Source organism: Pleurodeles waltl, chromosome 10 (genome assembly GCF_031143425.1).
Source record: "Pleurodeles waltl isolate 20211129_DDA chromosome 10, aPleWal1.hap1.20221129, whole genome shotgun sequence".
In the NCBI taxonomy this organism is placed as follows: domain Eukaryota; kingdom Metazoa; phylum Chordata; class Amphibia; order Caudata; family Salamandridae; genus Pleurodeles; species Pleurodeles waltl.
Window position 1 is genome coordinate 831,547,778 of NC_090449.1, and position 27,668 is coordinate 831,575,445.

At 44.1% G+C, this 27,668-nt stretch overlaps 1 protein-coding gene across 1 annotated transcript in view; it reads right to left on the reverse strand.

Moving 5' to 3' along the window:
* Positions 1 to 1,573: 1,573 nt before the first annotated feature.
* The window catches only part of TPK1 (thiamin pyrophosphokinase 1), a 1,483,703-nt gene continuing 1,457,608 nt past the window's right edge, over positions 1,574 to 27,668 (reverse strand). Inside the window, exon 9 of the mRNA XM_069211507.1 lies at positions 1,574 to 2,826. Within this exon, the coding sequence (XP_069067608.1) occupies positions 2,699 to 2,826 (128 nt within the window). The 3' untranslated portion in view covers positions 1,574 to 2,698. The remainder of the gene's footprint in view (positions 2,827 to 27,668) is intronic.

A 27,668-nucleotide genomic window follows, 5' to 3' on the forward strand; every position in this document is an offset into this window, starting at 1 on the left:
TCTGTGCTATTAAAGCTTTCTGAGTCGATGACGCCGGGAGGTGGGCCTTCTTGTTCAGCAGTGTGCAGATCCCAAGGAAAAGACACCATGACACTGTTCCTTCACTTCCAGAAAAGACTATTGCGGTTGTTGTACAGCAGACATTTAGTCAGGGAAGATCATCACTGTGCTATTTTCTGCTGTCACTTTCCCCAAGGTGTGGTCTTTCTACAACATCAAATCTCTGTCAGGGAGTGCAGCAGTCTTGCAATTTTTGGGCATGTAGTAGTCTCACTGCGAACCTATGAGCTCTTGCTGTAATGTAGAACTTACCTAGTCCTTGGGATGCCACCAGACTTAAAAGCCACTACTCCAGATACTCCACCAGGTATGGTTCCGACTGTGTATTACAAGAACGTTAATTCTTAGATTAGTTCTAGCACTTGATCTGCACGATCTATTTGCATGAACATATCTCACTCAGGGAGTCTTCCTTGTTCTTTACTTACTTGGCCAATTATCTTTTGTTGGCATGCAGTAGTCCCACATTAATGACCAAACTGTCTATTTGATTTTTCAGTGTTTCCCTGGTAGTTGAGATGGATTCTCATATCATATCCAAACGGTTCGGTTGTAGGTTCTGAGAGATATTGTTTTCATCTTCCGGACTAGTACCAGTTCAATCGGCGGGGTCATGTAGGTGGTAGAGGGGTTCCTAAGGATCCCATGTTAATATTAACAATTCTCAGCTTTCCCATTGTTTTTCCTGAATCCTGAGCGCTTTGGCTTTTAACACTTCAGTGTTTGTTGGCGAGAAATGTGAAAGTCCATTGTCCCTTGATTATTCCGGAAGGAAGTATGATTGGTGCAGTCAATGTCCTAAAATAGGGTTGGCAAGGTATACAGCCTCCTACAGATGATATCAACTGTTGGGAGTAGAAGTGTAGTGTTCAGGCAGCTTTTCCTTCAATGCAATAAGCCGTACATCCGATTTCCTATAAGACTATAGTAGAGGTTGTGGGAATAAGATGCCCTTAGATTTGGCTGGTAGAGAGCTTTGGAGATTTCATCTCACTCTGTGAACGGAGGCCCCACTCTCTTTGCTGACGTCTTCAACTTAGCCACAAGACCACATCTCCTGGCTTCTCCACTCCTCAAAATACTTTATATGGGGACAGTAAAATGACATAACACAGTTTCATGTGTGTGTACATGAGAGTGGAAATGGCTAGGTCAGCAGACCCCATTCCCCCAGAGGCAGTTTTAGGTATATGTAATGTTTTTAAAAGGAAGATTTATATTTTCTCAGTTTATTATCGCCGACTTGGTCAATAAGACCCTCCTGACCATGTAAACGTACTTACTGGTGCACATGAATAAATATTCTGTGGCGATATGCTGATATACTAAAAGGAAGCCTTCAGCACTGCTCTTTAAAACTCTGTATAACCACAACAATCAGCAGATTTCCTATTGTATCCCACCTCCAACATTGTTGTACAAGTGGCTGTTGGTAGTTCAAAATCAAGTTAACAAGTTAAACTACAAAATGTGGATTCCACAATCCAAAATTAAGATGATTCCAAATAGCGACCATGGTATACAGATTTCGATTTATTTAATTTGCACCAAAAAACCATTGCAAAACGATTAAGTTATACCGGCTTTGTATCATAATAATTTCTTAAATGTCTCCGAATTCACACGCAGGATTTTAACACCAGTTATTAGACATTCAAATCTCACATCCTTCTTTAAAGCAGTACCGTGAATCTCTCTTCAGTTTGAAGAGTTATGAAATAGGTTAGGCAATTCAGCATAATTATAGTAGTTCTATCAACCTGCCTGTAAGAGTATTCATGATAAAATTATATAGTATCTGAAAACGACAAGCAGACTAAATTATAAGAGGTTTTCCTAGATATGAAAAAACAACGGTTTGAAAGCACCCATTAATTTAGAGACACATTTCAAGTACAAAACATTAGGTACACTGTGCATTTACACAATGTTCTCAAAGCTGAGTTCCTGAAGTCAGGTTTCCGCATTGTCATAAGATGCACATTTGGAAGATTAATGGCTATGAAAAGACAGTACATGTTGCATAATAATATTTTAAAACCACAGACCACTACAAGTGGCCACCAAAACAATGTTCAAACGACGAAAAATCGGACTCTATTGTGATAGTCAAATTTTTAGACAACAATGCATTTTTTGTTGTGTGTTGTTTCATTCGTCTAAGGTTGTGTGTAAATGCATCAGCTTATGCCACATAACCTACTAATTAGACAAATAAACAACATAAGCATACTAGTTTTAAACAATATGCATAGGGAATTAGCTGTAAGACCACCGCTGTGTAGGGTTTGTTGCTGTAAAGCCAATAAGAATTCCAAGCAGGGCACTTTAACATGGCAGCCTACTTGGCATTCAATGGTAAGTAAAGAGCATCCACTGCACCGTAAGATACACTTTCATTACAGAGATCCACGCCAGGCGGGGAGAGTCCAAACTTGCAAAGTAAAGTTGCATTGTGGAAACACTGTTGCAATTTTGGGAATGACGTGCGTTCCTGGAATAAACTGCTTAAAGTCAGCTGTAAATGTGAAACTTAATCATCAGAGGAAGATCCTAAATAACCTCACTAGATGCACTCAATGTAGACTCCTGTGTGTGTCGCCCTGTCTGAAATCAGATTTTTAGGCTGGTGTTGAAATTATTCTTCTGGCTCCCGAATGCCCATTGTCCAAAGAAGAGGGCTGTCTGTTTCCACAGTAACAACGCCAGATCCATCGAAGGTGTTTGAGGTGCTTACCAATGTTCCAAACTTCAGCACTTGGTTATCTGTATGGAAAAGGGGAAAGAGGCTAGTTATGTATAAGGTTACGCTATGCTTTGAAACATGTCATGCCTGCTGTAGACGAGAAAAGTTTGACAAGGACTGTTCTTAGTTTTTTTCATGATTAGTATTTTTTCAAATGAATAGGAAACTGTTTCAACAGAACACATGAAATTGCAAATATTGTCAATACTTTACAACAATTTCAGCCTGAACCCACTTGTAACCATATACCTTAAAATTACTATACCACATTACCTGGAAGAAAACGCACACATGCATGTAACTGCACAATAAAGCAAATTAGGTGATGTTAGATTTAAGATTTATACAGATATTCAATTATATGCACCTTATTATGACTTTCAGCATTTATTGGTAATCATTCCGTAACTGACTGGTATCCAGGGAAACCATACCCGAGGTCTTCAGTGAACCACGATTAATCTCACAGGCCCTCAGTGCTTAATTTGAGCCAGTGGCTGCAGATGGTGGCCCACTGGCACTCATTTTTAGGGCCCAGCACTTATTTGTCCTCATCATATTTTCACCCATAGCAACAGAGAGAAAAACACATGGGGGGAAATAAAGAAGAAAAGAAATACGGAAAACAGTGGCAAATGGTGAAGGCAGGGATGAAAACGTACAGCAATAGGGAGATAAAGGATTATATAGTGTCTGACGGTAGATGAAAGAGGCAGGAGGTAGAATCAAGACTTCTGAGCATGGCCGGCAGTAGTATGTGGGGATACCTTTCATCAAACTATTTTTGACAGGTGCCACGCCCCGTGATGACGTAGGCAATGTCGTAGGACATTGTTTTAAATTATGTTGCCCTTAATTTGTTTTTAATGCTGGGGATCCGGGGTTGGAAGCACTACAGACATTTTTGCAGAGAAATGTGCTTTTATGTTGCATGCATCATTTTAATCCTAAAATGGGTTAGGGTAATATTAGCAAGCTGCTGATGTGTTACAATATTGAAAAATTGCGTCATTAATCCTAAATGCCCTGTCCCTAGGTTGTCAATCAATGACTGTACCTGTCATGTGTCTGTGGCTGTATGATTGCTAGCCCTAAGAGCCTGCGTTTGTTTGTGTGCCCGGACATGTTCAAGTTGTCAAAGGGTTGTGAAAAATTAAAGTGCGCAGTGTGTGGATCAATCAAGGTAAGTCTGGCTGTGTTAAGGTATGTGTACAATTAAAGCCCTAACATTTTGCACAGTGTGTGAGTCTAACAGGGGCTTGGCTGTCTCAGCAGAGCAAAGGGTATGTGTGAATGAGCTGGTTGCCTCACGGCTGACTAACACGGAGGTGGGGACTGGAAGTGGGAGTTTAAAAAAATTAAAAAAAAGAAGTGGGATGGTTTAAAAAGGAATCCATAAACAAAATGCACAAACCTGCCAAAGCTTCCCATCAAGTGTCACAGAATGAGTAACACAGAGTTAGGAAAGGGCAGAGTCACACAATAGTGTAAAATCACCCTGCAAACAACTACAACAAACAGACTGTAGGAGGCAGCTGTAAATCAGACCCAACATGTCAGAGATACTCCACGGCTGTCAAGCTGAAAACTTTCAAAATGAATGGGCCCCTGAAAGTCTAACGTAAACAGTTGCAACAAACACAATGCCCAAGGCTGATTTAAATGAGAGAGTATTTGTCAAAGCATCAAGCCTACACGAAGGAATCTGAAGGGTCCCAGAGCTATCAAAATGCCAAGTAAGGTTGGAATTTATGACCATAGATTGTGAGGGTTGTGTCACAAGACACCATTTAATATGACACTCCAACATGTATCATTATTCCCACAGTATGGTTAACAGGACACATTGTACCGAGGGGCTATAAAATAAAATGCATGAACCATTGTTCTCTAAAGCATTATATGTGAATAATTAACAGTTGTCATCGGTATAGAAAAACCCTCAGTGACCCTGTGCACAGACCCATCTTGGACAGTTTTAAGTCTCCACCAATTTGGAGTTGTACCCAGCACAGAGTTATTCCAGGATCATACCCCAAGACAACTAACATGGCCCAGAAGGACGCAGACCAGAACGCAGGGCGAGAACAAAAGATACTACAGGTAAGTAACAGACACATATTTACGATGCATTTTTATAATTATGTTTTTTGCGCAGGTTATGACTTTTATTTAATTAATACACTTCAGAGAGCAGTCTGTGTAACATAGTACTTTGTGGGCTTAGGGGGAATATGGAATTAAGTTTCATTATGCTTATTACAACAGGACAAACCTACATGCACTGGCATTGCTAAATGATTGTACTCGTGTTTGGCGTGGGAAGGGCTGGCATATTCTAACATACCAGCTGTGGTTCCACTGTTGTATTTTTATTTAATAAAGCATAAGGGATCCGCAGTGGTGCTCGCTTATGCTTTATTAAATTAAAATACAACAGTGGAACCCCGTTGGAGTCCACTGCTGTTGATGTATTTTTATTTAAAAAGCCGCAGGGGGCCGTCGCCTCTGAGCAAGGCGGCAGCCCTCCTGAGGCTTTTTAAATAAAAAGTACACCAACAGTGGTAACGCGACGGTCCCGTAGCTATTAGAATAATAGAAGGAGCCGTCGCTTCGCTCCTTACATTATTCTAATAGCTACGGGACCGTCGCGGTTCCTCTATTGCATTTTTAATGGACTGGGATGTTCCCATAACTATTAGAATAATGTAAGAGCCGCCACTTTGCATGAGAGCGAAGCGGCGGCTCCTTACAATATTCTAATAGCAGCGGGACCGTCGGGGTCCCATGCGAAGTGGTGGCTCTTACATTATTCTAATAGTTACGGGACCATCCCGGTCCCATAAAATATACAAGAATAATGTAAGAGCTGCCGCTTCGCATGAGAGCGAGGCGAAGGCTCCTCACATTATTCTAATAGCAGCAGGACCGTCCCAGTCCCATAAAAATACAGCAGCGGGACTGCAACGGTCCAGCTGCTACAAGAATAATGTATGGAGCCGCTGTTTCGCTCTCATGCGATGCAGCGGTCTCCTACCTGCTGTTGTCAGGTGGTGGTGGGGCTGGGGGCAAGCACTAGTCCGGAGCCCTCCAGGAGTGCTCCCTGCAACATCCAGGGCGGCAGCAAACTGAAAAACATGGCCGCCGCCCTGAAAAAAGTTTACAGCCCGGTTTGGGCTATCTGTGGGGACGGCCCGCCCCTCTGCCACACAGCAGTGTGAGGGGCTGTGCCATCCCCTTTAAAGTTAGAACATTGGTGGTAAATAAACACAGCGCACACGATCGTGCTGTGTTTAAATAAACACTTTTTTTGGTTTTTACTTTATTTTATTTGAAAATAAAATAAAAAACATATGATTAAATAAACACTTTTTTTTATTTGTAAATAAAATAAAATAAAAAACATATGTTTAAACACATGATTATTATTTTTTTTTAAATGAAATAAAATACATGAGGGTGCCAGTAACACTCTTTAAAGCCCACCAATAAATGTAGAAAAGCATGGGTACTGATTCAGCCACCCCCCTGTTCTGTAGAAAGGCTTACCCTGGTGAAATTAAATAAAGCTTGTTTTAAATAATGTTGCCTTTAATTTGTTTTTAATGCTGGGGATCCGGGGTTGGACACATTACAGACATTTTTGCAGAGAAATGTGTTTTTTAAGTTGCATGCATCATTTTAACTCTAAAATGGGTTAGGATAATATTAGCAAGCTGTTGATGTGTTACAATATTGAAAAATTGTGTTATTAACCCTAAATATTAGAAAATGACCCAATGTGTCTGTTTTCTGTCTTTTCTGTGCCCCTGCATTTCACAAATGTGTATTTTAAAGCTGTAAATGTCTAAATGCATAAAAATATGTTGTTTAGGGCTCATGATGCTAAGGCGTGAGCATGTCAAAAGCAACAAAGTGCTTTTTAAAAATATTTTTCTAAGTAGTTTAACCTCTGATGTTTTGTGATGTTTTATTCCGCGATGTTTTCAACCTGTCTGACCAATGGGGCTGTTTTAATACATGTAAATTTCCCATGTTGAAAAGTGATGGTGTCCCTTAGACTTGTTTGTGAAACACGCGGTTGTAATATTTAATTAGTGGTGCTATGTGTATTGTGCAATGCTAATATGAAACACGCATGTGGTCTTTTTCTAATGTATTATATCCGCTTTTGCCACTTTAGCTAATGCTTGCAACTTGCGTACTGGTGTTGGCATTTTTCAATTTTCAAACTGTTTTTGGATGTGTTGGTGTTGTGCTAGCAATAAATGCTTTTAGGCTGTAAACTATGTTTAGAGCAGATTAAAATAAATGTTGGAATTCTGCGTAAATGTTGTACCATCCCTGTATGTGTTTTGATGTTTCTATTTTAAAAATGTTTTACTTAGTTGTGTAACCCCCCTGTACGGTTATTGTTTATAACTTATTTTACTCGTGACTAGTGCCACAGTTTTTATAAATGATGGGTTGTCAAAGGGTCTTGAGACATAAAACCTACGGCTCTCGTTAGATATTATATTAATGCCAATTTGTCTGGTCTGTACGCAGGATATTCCAAAACTATCTTGGACATTTCAACAAACTGAAGCCTTCCAACAAGGTACAAGTATTTAGAGCTTTATAGCTAAGAGACCCATCATCAACCCACAGTGTTTCACCCCAGGTGCTTTATTTGTTAATTTTTCTAAAATGTTTCTACAGGTTACAACGCCGAAGTACAGGTGGCTGTGGAAGCTCTGCAGCAAATCCTAGACAATCAGGACGCCTTAAACACGTGTCGCCTATTACAACTCTTGCAGGTTGTTAGACCTGACAGCCTTAGGGTGGTCACCCCTAACGTCTTGCCTGCCTCCCTCCACTTTTTGGACACTGTTTTTGCTGGCTTTTAGACTCTGCGCACTTTATCACTGCTAACCAGTGCTAAAGTGCATATGCTCTCTCCCTTTAAACATGGTAACCTTGGATCATACTTGATTGGACTATTTAATTTACTTATAAGTCCCTAGTAATGTGCACTATATGTGCCTACGGCCTGTAGATTAAATGCTACTAGTGGGCCTGCAGCACTGGTTGTGCCACCCACTCAAGTAGACCCCTTTACCTTGTCTCAGGCCTGCCATTGCAAGGCCTGTGTGTGCAGTTTCACTGTCACCTAGACTTGGCATTTAAAAGTACTTGCCAAGCCTAAACCTCCCCTTTCTCCACATATAAGTCACCCTTAATGTGTGCCCTAGGTAACCCCTAGAGCAGGGTGCTGTGTGGGTGAAAGGCAGGATATGTACCTGTGTAGTTTACATGTCCTGGTAGTGTAAAACTCCTAAATTCGTTTTGCACTACTGTGAGGCCTGCTCCCTTCATAGGCTAACATGGGGGCTGCCCTCATACAGTATTGAAGTGGTAGCTGCTGATCTGAAAGGAGAAGGAAGGTCATATTTAGTATGGCCAGAAAGATAATACTAGGTCCTGCTGACTGGTGAAGTTGGATTTAATATTACTATTCTAGAAATGCCACTTTTAGAAAGTGAGCATTTCTTTGCACTTAAATCTTTCTGTGCCTTACAATCCACGTCTGGCTGGGCTTAGTTTACAGCTCCTTGTGCATTCACTCAGACACACCCCAAACACAGGGTACTCAGCCTCACTTGCATACATCTGCATTTTGATGGGTCTTCCTGGGCTGGGAGGGTGGAGGGCCTGCTCTCACACAAAGGACTGCCACACCCCCTACTGGGACCCTGGCAGATAGGATTGAACTGAAAGGGGACCTGGTACACTTCTTAGCCACTCTTTGAAGTCTCCCCCACTTCAAAGGCACATTTGGGTATAAAACAGGGCCCCTGCCCTACCTCATCAGACACTTGCTGGAGAAGAAACCTGAACCAGAACCTGCATCCTGCCAAGAAGAACTGCCTGGTTGCCCAAAGGACTCACCTGACTGCTTTCTATAAAGGCCTGCTGCCTTGCTGTTGCCCTGCTGACTTGCTGAACTCTTGTCTGGCTGTAAAAGTGCTCTCCAAGGGCTTGGATAGAGCTTGCCTCCTGTTCCCTGAAGTCTCAGGACCAAAAAGACTTCTCTTTTTCATTTGGACTCTTCGTGCGCCGAACATTTTGACGCACAGCTTGTTCCGCGGCGAGAAAAACGCCGCACACCGACGCTTATCACCATAAAGCTTCAAAACGTTCTGGTACCGGCTACCGTTGAGAGCGATGCAGATCTAAATGAACCAGGTACATCATACAGCAACAACACCATTATCCGTGTGATGCCTACACAAGACCCTTTGAACACTCCTACATGTTCCACAGTTCAACAACACTCTAAGAGTTCTGAAGAAGTGCGCTACCAAGCGCCGACATACATCAACAAGGACACTGTAAACCCAACGAAGGGGGTCTCCAACCCATCGTACAACCAAAAGTGAACAAGCTTTCCCGGAAGTATAGGAGGCAGAAGCAGGCGCTACTGGTCCTACAAACAGGTCCTCTAGACTTATCATTAAAAAATAGTGTTACCAATGAGACAAACGCACAGAACCAGGGAATCTCTATTTATTCACCCCCTATGCCATATAACACCCACGTTCTTCCCAGGGGAGTATCCCCAAAAGCATCTATAAATAATAATCAAGGGTCTGGGGGTGGTGATCCTGAAACAGACCAGGCGGCGCAGACCCCATATTTCAACTGTATTGACCTTCTCAAAGAGTTGGCAGGTGGTTCAGAGAGTTCTGAAACCCTAGCAGCGTACAGTGTAGACCTTGAACAAGGGCAAACACTGGTACACACTCCCTAGAATGCCTACACCACAGCGGCTTTGGGGTACTACGATAACCAATTAAGTTTCCCAGACCTGTTGTCATCTCCCACACCCCCTGGAGTGTACGACCCTACAAGCCCTGTGTCAAGGGTAATAATAATGTCACCGGCCTCAACATACCCCAACAGTAGCTTAGGATGGAGCCATGGTCAAAACCATAGTTTTGACACGTCTTTTAGCGACTCTCAGGCCTCCGAAGTCCCAGGGTGTTCACACTGGGGCACTGGTTTTTTGAACCCCCAGAGTACCGAAATACACACAGGTACAGTTGACCCTGACATAGCACACATCCCTAAACTAGATATTTTAGACCCTAAGAATGTGTTAGAGACATACATTAAAGACATCCAAGGGGCTGTCAGAATGCTAAAAGCGTTGCTCCATTCTAAGACATAAAACCGGGGAAGGCTGGAAAAGGGCAGCGACCCCTGAGGAACGATCTGAGGGAGGTAATTCAGAGGCTGGAGCGGTGTAGAACCGAGGTGATCTTGGCCTGTGAAGCAGCCACTACAGATATAGGGGTGATGCCTGCGTGACTAGGATCGAGATGCGCCCTATGGAGCGACGGTTCAACATTCATGGGACCCAAATATAACAAAAAGGTGAGGGGTATATTAACTAAATCACTCAGTTTCTTATGCCCCATCAAAACAAAAAATTATATAGAACACCCTCAAGTTCCAAAGACATTCCCGGCAGCGTCTAACGCCTACCCTCCCAGTTTCCAGAAGGTACATTTCAGTGAGACCACACGGACCGTCACAAACTTCAATCCCCCTCTGCGACAAGTAGGGCGACTGAAAGATCCCAAACACATAGAAGATACATCTGAGGGCTCTGTAGTAGGGTCCTCAGAGGGTTCAGCTCCAGAGCGTGTCACGGAGGTCATTCAAATAGGTGGTGGGAGACTCCCTAAAAGAGGGTAGGCCGGTAAGAAGCAAAAGTGGGCAGATAGCGCCAAACAGCGCAGGCTTTTATTAAGTAAATTAAAGAAAGCCAGAATATGCGCTGTACGGAGGATTAGCAATACAGGTGTCCTAAACAACATTCAAACTCCCCAAAATGGCTCTCCTCAGAGTCCCCCCTCCAGTACAGATCCTCAACCTGGGACTTCCGATATGGTGTTTCTATAGAGCGTGAGACGGTATAGTCGTAGCGTAGAACGGTTTAAGGCTACAGAATATTATGAGGAGTTTAGGTTTGTTAATCTAGAACGTATAAACTCCTCCGATCAGGGTGTTATAGCTATCCATCAGGCCGTACAAACAGTCATAGAACGATTGTTACACCATGTGGGGCCTAATGATTTCTTCCAGCTATGTTTTCAGGGGCAGGGTCTCAAGAGTCCTCTGTTCACCAGACGGTTGTCTCGAGATGTGTTTGACGCTGTGACGTTTCTAGAAAACCTGTCTAAGCTTTTACAGAGCAAGGCTGAATTATTGCCATACGGGACCTTCAGAATAATCGTCCTCATTGTGAGGGGTCGTGAGGGCGGTATTTCCAGAACCTTAAAGAGCGTCATGTATAGTGAAATCATCGGAAAGAAACATCGATGGTTGCTGGACTTTAACACCAGAGCTACCAATTTGTGCCTGGCGGCGAGCATCGCAGGTTTGTTGATGGACCGAGATACCCCAGACCACGTCATTATGTCTATGGCGGTGGAAGCCCACAAGAAGCTCCAAATACGCCTGACAGGCTGGTTGGTTTTGGGGACCTGGGACTTTTTGAGAATCATTTTGCAGTTACAGTAAAAGTTTTCTACCACAGCAGTTCTTGGAAGTACTTCACTACCGATAAGCGTGTGAAAAACAAGACCGTTTATGTGCTCCATCACGAAAACCACTTTTACGGTATCTTGAACTTGAAGGGTTTTCTAGGAGCCAAGTAATTGTATGAGCACTGCGACCACATATACAACAATCGGATCAGACACCAGTGTGAAATGCACTGTAAAATGTGTCAGAGGGATGGGTATGTCGATGACGATTCTCAGAAGGTGAACTGTTCCGTGTGTAAGATGTTTTGTCGGTCGCAAGACGTAAGCCTCGCACAGTGCGACCGTAAATCAGACTGTCGGACTTGCGGGCGCTACAAGGCCGTCGACCACGATTGTAAAGGTATGCAATGTCCCAGGTGTAAAGCGTATCTTATGGCCGGAACCGCACACGAGTTTTACATGCTCGAAGGCTGCCCCCACAAAAAAACAGAAGACTATATCGTATTTGATATAGAGAGTACGCAGGAGACGGGTGTGCACCAGCCGAACTACATTTACGCTCATCATCTAACGGCCGATGAAACCTGGGCGTTTGAAGGCAGGTCGTGCGTGAACGATTTCCTCAACACGTTTATGCAGCCGAAATACTACGAGTATACCATGCTGGCTCACAACTCGAAAGCGTACGATTTGTTCTTTATTCTCCGGTGCCTGATTTGTGAAAAGATGGCCATAGACCTCATCACCCAGGGCTCCAAACTGATGTTTTTAAAGGTTGTGCCTTTTGAAATTAGGTTCATAGACACCTTGAATTTTCTGCCCATGAAGTTGAGCAAGTTGCCAAAAGCCTATGGTTTTGAAGGCTGTAAAGGTTATTTCCCTTGCTTTTTTAACACATGGGCTAATCAGAATTACAGCGGTCCTATGCCTCCACCCGACAGTTACGGCATTGAGTACATGATGCCGTCTGAAAAAGAGAGCTTTCTACAATGGTACGATGAAAACCATGAAAATCGGTTTCATTTTCAAACAGAATTGAAAGCTTACTCTCAGGCGGATGTCATGATCTTGCCAAAAACCTGCAACCTTTTCAGAGACGTTGTGGTGGAGATGACGAAACGGGTCAGGATTATCAAAACCACATCCCGTAAGAGGAAAGAAATCATGGAATACATAGACCCGTTTAAGAACATTACGCTGGCTTCCATATGCATGTCTATTTATAAGTACATGTTTTTAAAACCTGAAACAATATCTCTAGTACCGCCTGACCTCTATAACATCTATTCCACCCCGTCTATTCAGTGGCTCATGTACATCTCGGAGAAAGAGAAGATCTTTATTCAACACGCGTTGCAGGGCGGCGATTACTGTTTGGGCCGTTACTACCTAGACAGGTATGCATTCATTAACGGGGTACCAACCGCCTTGAGTTCAACGGTTGCTTTTACCATGGGTTTCCATATTGTTACAAACCCCACATGTTTAATAGACTGCAGGGCACCACGTTTGAACATCTGCATCGTCGTACTCTGGCAGAGGTGCAGTACATTGAAAACAGCCGCTTTGTTTTGAGAACCCTCTGGGAACACGAGTGGTTAGAGGAGCTAACAAAAGATGTGAAACTCGTGCTTTCATTAAGAGCCAACAGTTACCATCACCGTTGGAACCCCGCGACACCTTATTCGGCGGTCGTACTAATGCCATACAGCTGTACCGGGTCGCTGGTGAGAAAATACACTACTACAACTTTACCAGTCTGTATCCGTTTGTGAACAGGGTGAAGTTGTACCCCGTGGGGCATCCTAGGATCATATATAGGAACTTTAAGTCCCTAGACGAGTACCCTCCGTGGAAGCTTTACTTCCCGGTGCTTCCGTACAGTCGACGGCAAACTAATGTTCCCCCTATGTTGGACATGCGCTGAAAGTAAACAGACTAGCGAGTGTAGACATAGTGATGAGCAAAGGCTGTTGGAGGGGACGTGGCGTACCATCGAGGTACAAACGGCCCTCGAGAAAGGGTACCACCTCAGTAAAGTACTGGAAATTTGGCACTTACACACCACGACTCAACTATTTTCTGAGTACATCAACTTGTTTCTCAGAGACAAACAGTACGCATCGGGTATCCCAAACGGTGCGTTGATGAGCCCTCGAAGCAAAAGTACATCGCCGATTACCAGAATCACGAGGGTATTACGCTGAGACCGGTGTTCATTAAGGTTAACCCAGCCACATGTCAGTTAGCTAAGCTCTGTCTCAATTCCTTATGGTGAAAATTTGCACAGCGTACCAACTTGTCAAACACAACCATCGTCACAGAGCCAGATGATCTTTTTAAGTATCTATTCGCACTGTCTTACAATGTGTCCAGTTGCGAATTTATCGACGATGAGACGGCCGTTCTATGCTGGAAATACACCAAAGAGTACCCCACAACGTGTAACAATACGAACATTTTCATAGCGTGCTTCACAACTGCTCACACTCGTCTAGAGCTTTCCAGGTTGCTGGTTGCTGGACACGCTTCAGGACTGTTGTTTGTACCATGACACAGACTATTATTTTTGTTAGTAATGTGAGTGATGAAGATCCTGCGCTAGGTGATTATCTAGGGGATTTGACCAGCGAGCTCGAAAAAGATGAGTGCATACTCGAGTTCACCTCCTACGGACCCAAGACCAATAGTTATAAAACCTCTAACAACATGGTTTGAATGAAAGTCAAAGGTATCACTTTAAACGTAAGCAATACGGTTAAAATACATTTTGACAGACTGAAGGGTCTGGTGCACGAGTACTACGCATCAAACAAACGTGAAAATAATAAACAATAGTCATAAATCACCCTAGCATAGTCAGGTCCAAAAAAAGGTGGGAAATTACAATGCAGCCATTATATAAAGCCCTACGAGTAGTGTTTGATAAAAGGGTCCTGACCGATGAATACAAAACACTGCTGTACGGTTATTAAAATAAATTAGAGGGGCAAACACCCAACTGCTATAGACACAAGACTGCAACACCCGTTCTCCTGCGTTTTAGCAGGTCCCTCAAATAGCGGTAAAAGTTATTTTATAAAGAAACTGTTAGAAAATGCTCCTGGTCTTTTATCTCAGACCCCTAACGACATTGTATGGTTTTATTCCTGTTGGCAAGATCTTTACACTGAACTATTCCTAAAGTTCCCGCACATCAGATTTATACAAGGCATTCCTAGTAATCTCAAGGACGACGACTTGTTACCTAAACACCTTGTAAACATGGTCATTGTGGACGATCTGATGCGCGAAGGCGGGGACCACCCCGAGATCAAGGGGGCTTTTACTCAATATTCACATCATCGTAATCTAAGCATATGTTACACCGTACAGAACTTGTTTTACAAGGGTAAGAGCAGTCGTTCTATAACTCTCAACGCCTCATACCTGGTCTTATTTAAAAATCCCTGCAACAAGTTTCAGATACCAATTATAGCTAAACAGATGTACCCCGGAAACACACAGTTTTTCATGGATGCGTTTAACAACGCTACAGCAAAACCCCAAGGTTACTTGCTGGTAGATTTAAAACCCAACACTCTAGAAGACTACAGTCTACGATCCGGTATATTCACACCTGACTTCCCAGTCGCTTACATGCCTAAAACAGTCCCCAAAGCCTGTAAAAAGACCCATTAAAAGGACTTTTATAACATTTACACTCTAAACCTTATAATATAAGGTCACTACCATGCCTGCGCGGCTACAGCGTAATTTAGACCTCCTAAAAATGCTGGTCACAGCCAACCCCCTGAAAAGAAAGGCTATCCTGTGCGATGCTTCGGACGATTTAGTGGCTGGCATTTCAGAAATAGCCCTAAACACCCTAAAAGGTAATGTCCAAATATCAATGAGCCAGTTTCTCGTGCTGAAGAAGCGCCACATTATTAAGAAGCTCAGCAATATAAGGGCATCGCTCCTTTCTAAAAAGAAACTGGTCAAACAGTCTGGAGGTTTTATAGGGTCGCTGCTGGATATAGCTATACCGCTAATTACAGGTCTTCTGTCGAGGACCTGATGGCACACTCCCAGAAAATGTACCTGGTGCCTCACCAACAGCTGGAGCAGTTGGGCCCTTTTACCACCGACGTCTGGGACATACGCAGAAACGAGACGCAGTGTCTCGATGCTGAGATCAAAGCCATTTTGGACCGAACTGATTTAAATCCACACGACAAAGCGGGGCTTTACTCAGGAGCCCTTCAAAACGTTTTACAGTATTACAAACAATTGAACGCTGAAAAAAACAAACTAACTCTGTATACAACCGCCACAGAACAGCCACCAACAGACCCAGTAGCGCCTCAAGACCCAGGACCCCCAAACCCCACGGACACCTCTGTCGAAGACCTTTTAAAAAATATAAGTCAGAAGTACAGAGGGGCGGCTCAAATGTTACTCGGTAAAATGGCTGCTACTAAAGATCTGACCTGTTGGAATGACCAGGGTGAATTCATTTATACAGGACAAATGGTTGCTGAATCACACATGTATGATCTGGTCAGAGGTCTCACGCACAGCAAAACGCTATCGACCCAAAACGCTCCTAGAGGATGGGAGCAGCTCCTACGTGCCTCTGCGGAACTCAACATTCCTGCTACAATCATCGGTAACGCTGACCACCGTCGAAGGCTTGAAACTTTTAAAGATCCGACCCTTGGTGTTTTTACCAGGAGTCCCACCATGTCGACATCTCCTTTCTTTCCGCAGCTAACACTGTCTAGGAGCAGCGACGCTCTAACTATACAGCCTAAAAAGAGACTGTTCAAAATGAACACTTGGCTACAGCTCTAATGTTATCGCAACATCTGAGCAGTTGTACAGTTTTGTTTAAAGGTTCGCGTCTCAAAAGATTTTTACTACAATTATTTCTTTACCTGTGTAAATGTTTGTGCTGGAAAATGTTTGTAATAAACACTTTTAACTTTTCAACAGTTGTCAGTAATTTATTTATTTGTTTTAAATGGTTTTAAAATGTGTGGTGTGTGAATAAAAAAAATGCAAAGTCTGTATACGTGTTTAAAATGTTTTTATTGTAGACAGTCATCGGTACAAACAGAGGCGTTACAAAGCCTTACACTTTTGACAAACACTGTATTCTGTTTAACAACGTTCGACATAGTCCTCGAGTTTTCATGCACATATTTCATACCAATACCGTAGTTGTTTACTAGATTGGCGGAATACAGATTAAAAAAAATTCTAAACATCATGCCCTCAGGCACTTTACTAATAAAATATATACAATGTTCCCCGCAGGTGATGGCTAGAGAATCCTGTCCATGCATTTTGTTATACTCGATCATGGGGGATGCTTTTTTTTTACATATTTGAATATCGGTTTTGTATAAATGTTATGCTCTGGGAACTCCGCTAAACTGTCAAACACTATAACCTTGTCTACATCCAACATGGCAGCCCAATGTGTACCACCCTTGTAATGCGGATTGGTGTTAAAGACGAGTGTGCAGGGTCTTTCTGGGCCTATCTCCTCTAGTAGCCCGTCGCTAGGAAATATACCTAAAAAGTATTTCTTAGCGTATTTATGCCTACTTAAAAAGTCACGTATCTACACAGTGTCCATTTTACAGTCTCTTAATGATAGTCAAACATAATCTCTCTTGCGTGATTGGCTTGGATGACGTTGCTGAATACAGGGAATACAATAATTTTCACGTTGGTAGCCAGCGCCTGTGTAAAGTGTATTTCAGCTTTTAGATTTAAATTTTTTATCAAGTTTTACTGGTCACCGTCTTCCATGTCAGGAGTCAGGTTGAACGCAAACAGCAGGTAGCCGGTCCCATACCCCTCTCTTGAAACAGTGACTCCTTAGTCACGCAGGTGCTTCCCCGTTATCGCGACCAGACCAAGATATTCCCAGACAAAACTGGATGTTCCAAACCGGGGGTGAAAGGTTTTGCAGGAATAACAGCTCCCTTGTGGAACAAAGCGGCGTAGTTGATGTCATAGTGCTTTAAGTTGAAAGGGTTAGAAGTATTGAGACCGCTAAAAGCTGTATTGTCCACAAACCCTATGATGTTGAGTTTCGGGAGTTGCCCCAGAAATAGATTTTGCCGTTGCGTTAATCTAGTACCGGCAGGGATGCTGAATATCTTCAGAGCAACTCTTTCAATGGCGTACTTGGCGTTCGGTAGTTGTAAAGCTTCGGCGTGGGCCAGTCTGACGCTCGGTGATGCTTTCACTCTCTTTACAAACAGGCTCGCGGACAATATAATCAGTTTATACTGTTCCGCATTGCCGCTGATGAGACAGAACGCGTCCTTGTTGCGGTTGAGTTTGATCTTAAGATCGATACCGTTGACTAGAAGTTTATCTTGGAAGAAAAGGTCTGAATGTATGCGCCCCAGGAGGTCAAACTGTCTACTGTCGGCAGCAAAGCTGGCTCTTTTTAAAAAACCATTGTTGCCCCCGTCCAACACCGTGTCCTCAAAATGCTTGTGAGTATCTTTCTGGAAGAGGCCCACTGAAAACTGTGTGTCCAGGGCTTCACAACTGTAATTTAGAATACTCTCTATGTAGGCCCTGTGGGCATACATGTTATCACTTTGCGTGACGAGTTGATCACCCAGGTTAATGTCCACCTGATTAAACATGGTTGCAATGGGGTAGGCGATCAGCGCCACTTTAGCATCGGCTTCGATGTTGGCACAGTTCGCTTTTGTTATTTTGCAGACGAGGTGCAGCAGAGTATTGTTGAGATCCAAATACATATCCATGGACCCCGATACAAAAAACTCTCACCGCCAGTGGTGTCAGAGTGGCTAGAGGTGATACTTCCATGAAAAAACTGTTCTTGATACTGGTCTGTGTGGGTTTTAGAGAAAACAAATCTAGCTCAAATTTGGCGCATTCACCAGAGTACGAAGGCCATGATAGCGGATTTAAAAAATATTCGCACTAGAGAGTGTTCTCTTCTTCTTGGTAGATCTCTTCCGTCTTATGACTCTTCTTTTGTGTGGTCGTTTTGAAGAAGTCCTCTGTTTTTAATATGGCGTTGCAGACCCCGCGCCTCGTAGCCCTTAGTTTCCTTTTAACAGCAGCACACGCCTTGTACATAAATCCAGCTCCTTCTTGAGGCTGTTTGTTTATGCGCTTGGTGACAGCAGATGTTACAGAGCCCACGACGTCATGGACTATGTTCGTAGCAGTTGCTTTAACGTGAGGTTTTTCAATTTTGTACCCTCTTCTCAAGAAAGGCATGGCTCTTCTAAACAAACTCCGAAGGTAACCCCTCAATCCAGCCCCGTACATAACAGGGGCCCCTTGAAAGTAGGGCGGCGGTCCTCCATAGCTGGGCTGAACTCCATAATAGTCCCTGTACATAGAGGGATCCCCCTATGTTTTCATGATGACCATCGTAACTGCCTAATAGTCACCATCGCAACGTGGCCTTAAATGAAGCTTAACAATAACCTTTCCGTATTTAAAGGCCACGGGCTCTGACTGATCGTCGTAGACCATGATGGTTATAGTATCCAAATGGTTTTTAGAAATTACCACGTAGTCGAGTTTGTGATGTTGTATATTAACCATTGTGTTATTTTCACCCTTCACCGGGACACATCTCAACAACGGCGAATAACTTTCCCCTACTCTCTGAGGTTCTACGATGTCGCTATACACGTAGAGTGTATAAAATCCGCCGTTAATATCGGGACACGTAGGGCCTGATTCTAACTTTGGAGGACGGTGTTAAACCGTCCCAAAAGTGGCGGATATACCACCTACCGTATTACGAGTTCCATAGGATATAATGGACTCGTAATACGGTAGGTGGTATATCCGCCACTTTTGGGACGGTTTAACACCGTCCTCCAAAGTTAGAATCAGGCCCGTAGTGTCTGGATCCACCTGTCTTTTCACATGTTGTACGGTCCCTAAACCCTTTGTAATTTACTGGTACAGTTAAACACCTTACTGAGCTCTGCGGCTTTAAGAAACACTTTTCTTCTAACGTTATCTGCCACTAGGTGAATGTTCGTATACGTTTCGATGTGCCAATAGATTTGTTGATGGCGTCGACCACCGAGGTAACGGTTGGGTAATAGTCATGAGGAAATACTATGTGGATGCTCAAAGGGTCCTGCTCACCCTTTATATTAAATTTAGCCTTGTGCTTTGTAAATGTATTCCACATTCTAGGGTACTGTATCTCCGTTAGGGCCACCTCCCAGGACCCTTTCAGGTCCACCGGCTTAGCCAGTTTCACCGTATAATTAGAAATCCGATTGTCTGGAAACATGTCCTTCGAGACGTTGGACGGAAGCATAATATCAAAAGGTGAGGACTCCATCTCGACGCTTACAGCGCAACCTCACACACCGTACAGCGAGCTGTCCAAAACCTAACTGTTAAAGTTATCGGGCCACCCCTGCCATTTGACCAGCGCTTGTCTCTTGGCTCAGCTGCCTTTCCTTTTCAGAACCTTTTCAACCCTGTACACCCTGTTCGGATGGTAGAGCACCTTTTGTAACTCTTCCTTGTAAAAGACATCCTTCCCCATCATAGTCCTTCAACTTATAAATATATACTCCTTCTTTAAACTCCGCACTTTCCACTATAAATATCTCGTCCCTAAATGTCTGTTGGTACCCTTTGGTGAAGGCACCCTTCAACTTTGAAATCCTGACATGATTCCCTTCTTTTAAAACAAGTTTCTTGACCCTCACAGCGAGACGACTCCCATACACAGTTCTCCACACCATTAACGAATTATCAGCTGTTACCTCCACCGTAGACATTTTGATGGTTCTATTATAACTGGCGTTATAAACATCTATAAAAGCCTGTAGAACATCCACATATCTGTAGGTATTGTTGGCTGTGAAATACTGCAACATCTTCGATTTTAAAGTTCTGTTAAAATGCTCTACAACCGCCGCTTTTACCTCGGTGTGCATTACAAAATGCTGAACAGCGTGCTGCCTTAATAATTTCTGAAAAGGTTTGTTTAAAAATTATTTTCCGGCGTCTGTTTGTAGTTTTTGAGGTACTCGACCTCTCGCAAGGATGACTTTAAAGGCGGTGGTGACGCTGGTACCACTTTTATCGTTTAACACTTCTGCATAGGCGTATTTGGACAATACGTCTATCATTTTTAACATATACATTGTGCCATTGTTATACTTTGCTAGATCTTGAAGACTGATTATTTCAGCCTGCCACTGATTATCTAGCTGCACGTTAACGACTGTGGCCCTCCTCTTAAAACGTCTCCTGGATGGTTTGTGGAGTGAATACGCCTCTTCCCCTGATAACTATGTCTTCACCCCCTGAGTGGTTTACAGATTCATTTTCAACTCAAGCACTTCAAAACAGAGCTTCAGTGCTTCCGCAGCTTCCAACCCTAGTGTATCGTAATAAAGCTTCCTTAAAACAACCCCTGTTATGATGTCACACACTGCAACCATGAAATGAAAGACGTTTGTGTAAGGTCATTTTATTAAACATAAAAATGGTAACAGTACATTAACACTGCATACTTTACAGTTTCCAGACACGTATCAAAACCATTATCAGACACTTTCAGCTCTTTTCATTACGTATACATAACACAACATTGTGTACACACATTATGAGGAATCTGACAGTTAATAGGCCTAAGCGTCATGTGTTTTGCTATTTTCATAGATTTAAATTCAATAGCTCTAGACACGACTGCCCTCTCACCCCTCATATAACTTTGCACACACAGGGTGCTGAGGCATTTTAAAAGTGTGTACAATTCTCGCTCAGACAGTGCAAAGCCGTTATCATTGAAATAATGTTTGGTAACACGCTCCAGGGTTTTGCATAATCCGTTCGTCGGGTGTAGTCTTAAATCCATCGCCCTTCGCCTGTATAACCTCCGGTATTCATCATGCATACGGTGCCACGCTTTGCTCAGCCGCTTCGCTACACACTCAAAACTGTCGCACTGCTTTGTATCTGGTGGCTCGCAAAACTACATATGGCTCCACGTTAGAGGCTGTATTTCAGCTATTCTTTCTTTGAGCAGTGTGTTTAACATTTTCTTAATACAAGAGTATCTGGGGTGTAATTCATAGCCATCTTGCGCGGCATCGTTCTGACCCCTGTCCTAAAACTAAAAGTGAGTAAGTATGTAATGTTAAATAATACAACTACGATACTTTATCAAGTTGTATCATCATTCTTAAAACAGTCTACGCAGGGCTAAAGTGGACATTCTTCCGTTTTTAAAGTAAACATCACACATACGTGCAGCAGTAGCCAGACTTTGCATACTTTCAAGCTTTGATTGCAGATCACATGCATATCGGAACTCACAGAGTGCGATCGCTTAAACTTTAATCATATCAGGTTGAACATTTTTCTTTAAAGTCGACATCCCGTACACCCATCTTAACAGCTTATACATTTTGTACGGATCTAGCAAGCTGCAGATGTGCCTGGTTATTCTTGGGTCATATGACGGGTCTAGACAATCGTGGCCCTCCTGGACTGCATCGTTAATTTTGTGGCTGTAACACAAGGTATAATTGTCATGTTTCATACAAGCTTTCACAACCGTCCCTGCAAAACCTTTAACAGCCCGAAGTTGGCGTAGGGGATGCTTGGCGGTTCCTTTTTAGTGTTCGTGACATTGTAGGGACAAACACCATTCTTACACGATTCGTTGTTTTGGCTCGTGGAACTTTCACTCTGATTTGAACAGCAAAAGCAATTAAAATTTACGGCGTTAACCTTTGGTTGCAACTCATCCACAGCTTTTCTTTTGGCTGATGACTCCTACGGTTCAAAAGAAAGACAGCTATTAGTTAAGAAGACATAAAATACAGGTATACATGCTAATTGTCTATAGACGGTTCTCACTAATCTCAACACTTCCTCGAGACTCTGCGGCACCTCCAAAATCTTGAGAGTCATAGAGTTCCATTGTCACATGACCAGGCTCTGAGCTCGGCTGCTGCACAACGACAGGCTCAGGGTCCTGGGTCGCCAAAAACACCATGTCTTCATAAACCTGCGAGCTATGCGGTTGCATAGCCTCTTCAAGATCTTCAATGTCGACGTGGTTATTTCCACCCTCTGCACCGCTACAGGATGCTTCGCTCCCACAAACATCACCCTTAATAGGTGATATTAACAGTGGCACATCCTTGAGGGGAAGCTTTTTAAACCGATGGTCGGGGTCCCCGTGAAAACCAGTAACGTCAAAACCCACATCTTTAGGGGTGCCCGGCAGCATGTCCTCGTCCAACACCGAGGGCGGACGGCTGTTATATCCAGCGAAAGTTGTCATGTCGCCTTCGGAGGACACCCTTCTGATGATGGGACTGTATCTCTTCATATAGGCGATCAAGGGCTCTTATTGATCAGGATATTCCGATGCTTAGCACTGCTCGCTTATCGGAGCCTCATGCGGTCTAAACACAATTTGTTTTTTAAAGTGGGCGTGCACACACTACGCAAGCTGTTTGGGTTGTAATTTTTCACAACCCTTTGACAACTTGAACATGTCTGGGCACACAACCACACGCAGGCTTTTAGGGCTATCAATCATACAGCCACAGACACATGACAGGTAGATGATTGATTGACAACCTAGTGGCAGGGCATACACGTCATTACCTACATCATTACCTACGTCATCACAGGGCGTGGTACCAGTCAAAAATAGTTTGATGAAAGGTATCCCCATATACTACTGCCAGCCTTTAGTATGTGGGGGTTATGCCCACACCCAGGGCGTAGACCTTTAAAGGGGCCCGGGAGTTGATTGCAGCAGTTTTCTTTTGATGCGTCTTCAAAGAAAAGTGCATTTAAATACTGCTTCTGAAGGATGCTCATTGCCGCATCTGCATTTTGCCTGCATTTCTTCTCTTAGCTCTCCATTCCTTTGCACCCTCATCTTCCTCCTACCCTCCCACTTTTTTCAACATGCAGATAGCTATAGAGGATGAAGTGGAGGGGGCACCATATTCAGTTCTGCCCAGGGTGCCCCCGATGGAAAACCAGCTCTGCTTCCCACCCTTGCTATTCAGCATCTCTGATATTGGTAGAGCTGGCTGCGGGCTTCTGAGCAAAATGTTGACCACCTGCATTTGCTTTACAAATTAAACACTGCAGCCCGCAATCAAATATTTGATGTACACCTTCACATGACTGACTCTGGGTGGTAGATGTACTTTCCTTTATGACAGGCTAGAAATAATTTCATAAATAAGTCTTGCACAACAAAAGATTAAGGACCCTTTTTAGAACATCTCACTGAATATGATAGAAATGTCTGCAGCAGTTTTACATTACCAACAACCACTTCTGCCACTCTGGAGCTATTCGGAGAACCTAGGGATTAACCAGCAGAAACATTGTTTCCACACTGCCCATTCCACTACACCTGCAGCAGTTTATACACCATTGGCAAATCCAATGATTTCGCCTATGCCAAATCTATTGTCTTTGTCATTGTTTGTGTTAGTGTTTTTTTAACTTTTAGTTTTATTGCACAGCAACATTGACAGAGTTCATAGAATTCACATTCATATAAAAAAAAAGAGTTGATGAAAGGCAGTGGCGAAGGCTGTGACCCAAGGACGAGGATATACATAGATGCCACATCAAAACCCACCCACATCAAAAACCAAACGGCTACACGGAGCACAAAAGAAACCATATGCAACCTCACAACAATGGAGAGAAAACAACTGCAAATTAGCTTAATTTTACCCAGCTCTCATCCTAATGTCTTTCCTTGTCCACTTTCAGCTGCCCCAGATCATATTTTCTAAAGGTCAGGAACACAGTTATAAGCTGTTCCCTTCCCCTTATTTTTATTTATCTATTCTAACCATTTTCAAGCAGCGCTTTCACCGAAGCGCTTTACGTAAATAAAAACGGTACATAACGCACAGACATTTTTTGCTGTATATATATTATAATAATGAAAAATAACCACCTTATGTTTTGAGATGTTACACAAGTTTAGAAACTAAGAACGTAAAATGAAAAGGTAATATATAATAAATAGCAACTTAAAAAAATAGAAGTAAAATATACAATTGTGAAAAACAAGTAAGCACATAGGCCCTCATTACAACATTGGCGGTAAATCCCGCTTACCGCCGTGCAGAAGACCGCCAACACACCGCTGCGGCGGCGGAATTCCACTACAGCTATTACGACCCACAGGCCGGAATCTGCCAAAATCCAGACACCCACACAAGTCCGCCACACCAAAGGTCAGTGATAAACTGGCGATAACAAAACCTCCACCGTCATGCCAACAGGAACACGCCCACACTATCACGACCCATGAATCCAAGGGCGGTCTTTTAACTGCAGTATTCCATTGGCAGTACACACCGCCGTGCTCAAAATACACACACACTTACAAAACACAACCACATTGGACAATTCGAATTGCACACACCTGATACACATATACACACCACTCCAACACACTCAATACAATAAAAAACACACACCCACATCACCCACAAACCCCTATGACAAAAATTGAGAGAGAAGCCCAGAGAGAAACACCACCATCAACAATACTAGCATCCACAGGCACACAACACCATCACTCACACAACATCCACGCACCTCAGACAACACACACAAACACATCCCCTCACACATCACAACACACACCACCCAACACATCACCCACACCACACCATGGCACCCCAAAGACACCCCAGGTTCTCTGAGGAGGAGCTCAGGGTCATGGTGGAGGAAACCGTCTGGGTAGAGCCACAGCTATTTGGATCACAGGTGCAGCACACCTCCATAGCTAGGAAGATGGAGCTATGGCGCAGAATCATAGACAGGGTCAATGCAGTGGGACAGCATCCAAGAACACGGGATGACATCAGGAAAAGGTGGAACGAACTATGGGGGAAGATGCGTTCCGTGGTCTCAAGACACCAGATTGCAGTTCGGAGGACTGGCGGCGGGCCCCCACCTCCTCCCCCACAACTAACAACATGGGAGGAGCAAGTGTTGGCTATACTGCATCCTGAGGGCCTCGCAGGAGTAGCAGGAGGAATGGACTCTGGTAAGTCAAATCTCAACTATTACATCCCCCACCCTACCTGCATGCTATCACATACCCCACCCTCACCCTCACCCCCATCACTCCAACACCTCACATATGCCCCACTATCACAACCCACACATCCCAATACCAAGCTCTGCATGCAACAAAAAAAGCATGGACACCCAACACCAAAGCGTGTCCACTACAGATACCCACACAGATCCCCAAGCCAACTATCACACAAGGTCCTACACAAGAATGCAAGCACTGGAGTACAGAGTCACCCACCCATTGCACACGATGGCACACACAGATGCAATTATCATGCCTTTACACCCCTGCAGGACCCCTACCCAACGTCACCGGACAGGAGGTTCCAGACATGTCCACTCCCCCCACAGAAGAGGCCCACAGTGATGACAGCAGCTCTGTCCAACTGGATCAAGATGACCAGCCCGGCCATCTGGAACCTCGGGACAGTTGATTCCCCTTACACTGGCACATGCCACCACAGAGCCTCCCCCCTCAGGAAACACCAGCACAGCACCCACCCAGCGGGCCCATCCCTCTGTCCCCAGGACACGTCAAGCAGCAGTGTGTCCACCACTACAGGGAACCCAGGCAAACCCACCACCCCAAGCAAATCAGGGACCTGGGGGCAGTGGCTGTGGGCACACGGTTCAGGGGACCGAGGAACAGGAAAACAGGGGAACTGGGAGGATTGCTGTGCAACAGGGGGAGGACTGGCCCAGGGAACCCACTCTCCATGAGGCCCTCTCCAACATCATGGGAGCGTACCATCATTCCCAGGAGACGATGGCAATGGTACTGGCCAAGTTTGGGGATCAGGGAGGAACTCAAGTCCATCAACACCACCCTGGTCACCATTGTAGGGGTGCTGAAGGACCTTGTAAACACCAGGAGGGACACTGTGGCACAAGGGGCCCCTGACACTAGCCTGGATGATTAAAAGCCCACCACCTCCGCTAGTCGACAGGAGGCACCGCCACAGGACCACGACACCAGCACCCCACCCACAGCAGATGGGAACTATCCCGCAAATGGTCCCTGAGATCCAAGACAAAGACAGAGAACAATGCCAAGCCCCCGCCAGGAAATGAGACCCCTCTGAATGTCATCCTTCTGTCCCACTTCGTACCCTGTCCATCCATCAACTGCCCTAGCTCCAATTCCTATGCCCCTTTGGACAATGCACCTGTGAAACAAATTGACTGGATTCTGCCATGGACAATCCTCCACCATCACCCCTGCCCATTTTACAACCCCCTCCACTAATTTGCACTGAAATAAACACCCTTGAATCACAAAACAATCTGGAGTCAGTCTGTGCTTTCACAAATGTGTATTTGCACTAACTAAGGAAAATAGCAATGTTGATTGTATTGTCAACATGCCTATATCACACAGCTCTAGTCCATGGGGTAATATAGCAGAGGTCACACAGTGGGACCCACATCTGTGAAATGGAAAGGCAAAGTGACAAGTCAGGGTCCATACACTGGGTGAAAGTGACAGACATATGATAGGTCTAACAATTGTATGAGATGTGTGAGCCAGTGACATCTTCTTACCTGTGTTTCCCTGGAAGTATTGCTGGATAACGTTGTTTCTGTTGTCGATATCCTCTTCTTCTGCCTCCTCTTCTTCACTGTCCACAGGCTCCGCAGCTGCCACAAGACCTCCGTCTGGACCATCCTCCTGTCGTCGCAAAGCCAGGCTGTGCAGCATACGGCAGGCCATGATGATCTGGCACACCTTCTTTGGTGAGTAGTAGAGAGAACCACCTGTCATATGGAGGCACCGGAACCTGGCCTTCAGGAGGCCGAGGGTCCTTTAGATCACTCTCCTAGTTCGCCCATGTGCCTCATTGTAGCGTTCCTCTGCCCTTGTCCTAGGATTTCTCACTGGGGTCAGTAGCCATGACAGGTTGGGGTAACCAGAGTCACCTGCAAATGTCGACGGACAACTGTTAGACACACACTAACCCTTAGGGACAACCCCAGACCCAGACAACTATTCACACGGTATAGGGCCCTTGTCCTCACCTATTAGCCACACACAGTGCCTATGGAGTTGCCCCATCACATAAGGGATGCTGCTATTCCTCAAAATGTAAGCGTCATGCACTGAGCCTGGAAACGTGGCATTCACATGGGAGATGTACTGGTCGGCCAAACACACCATCTGCACATTCATTGAATGGTAGCTCTTCCGGTTTCTGTACACCTGTTCACTC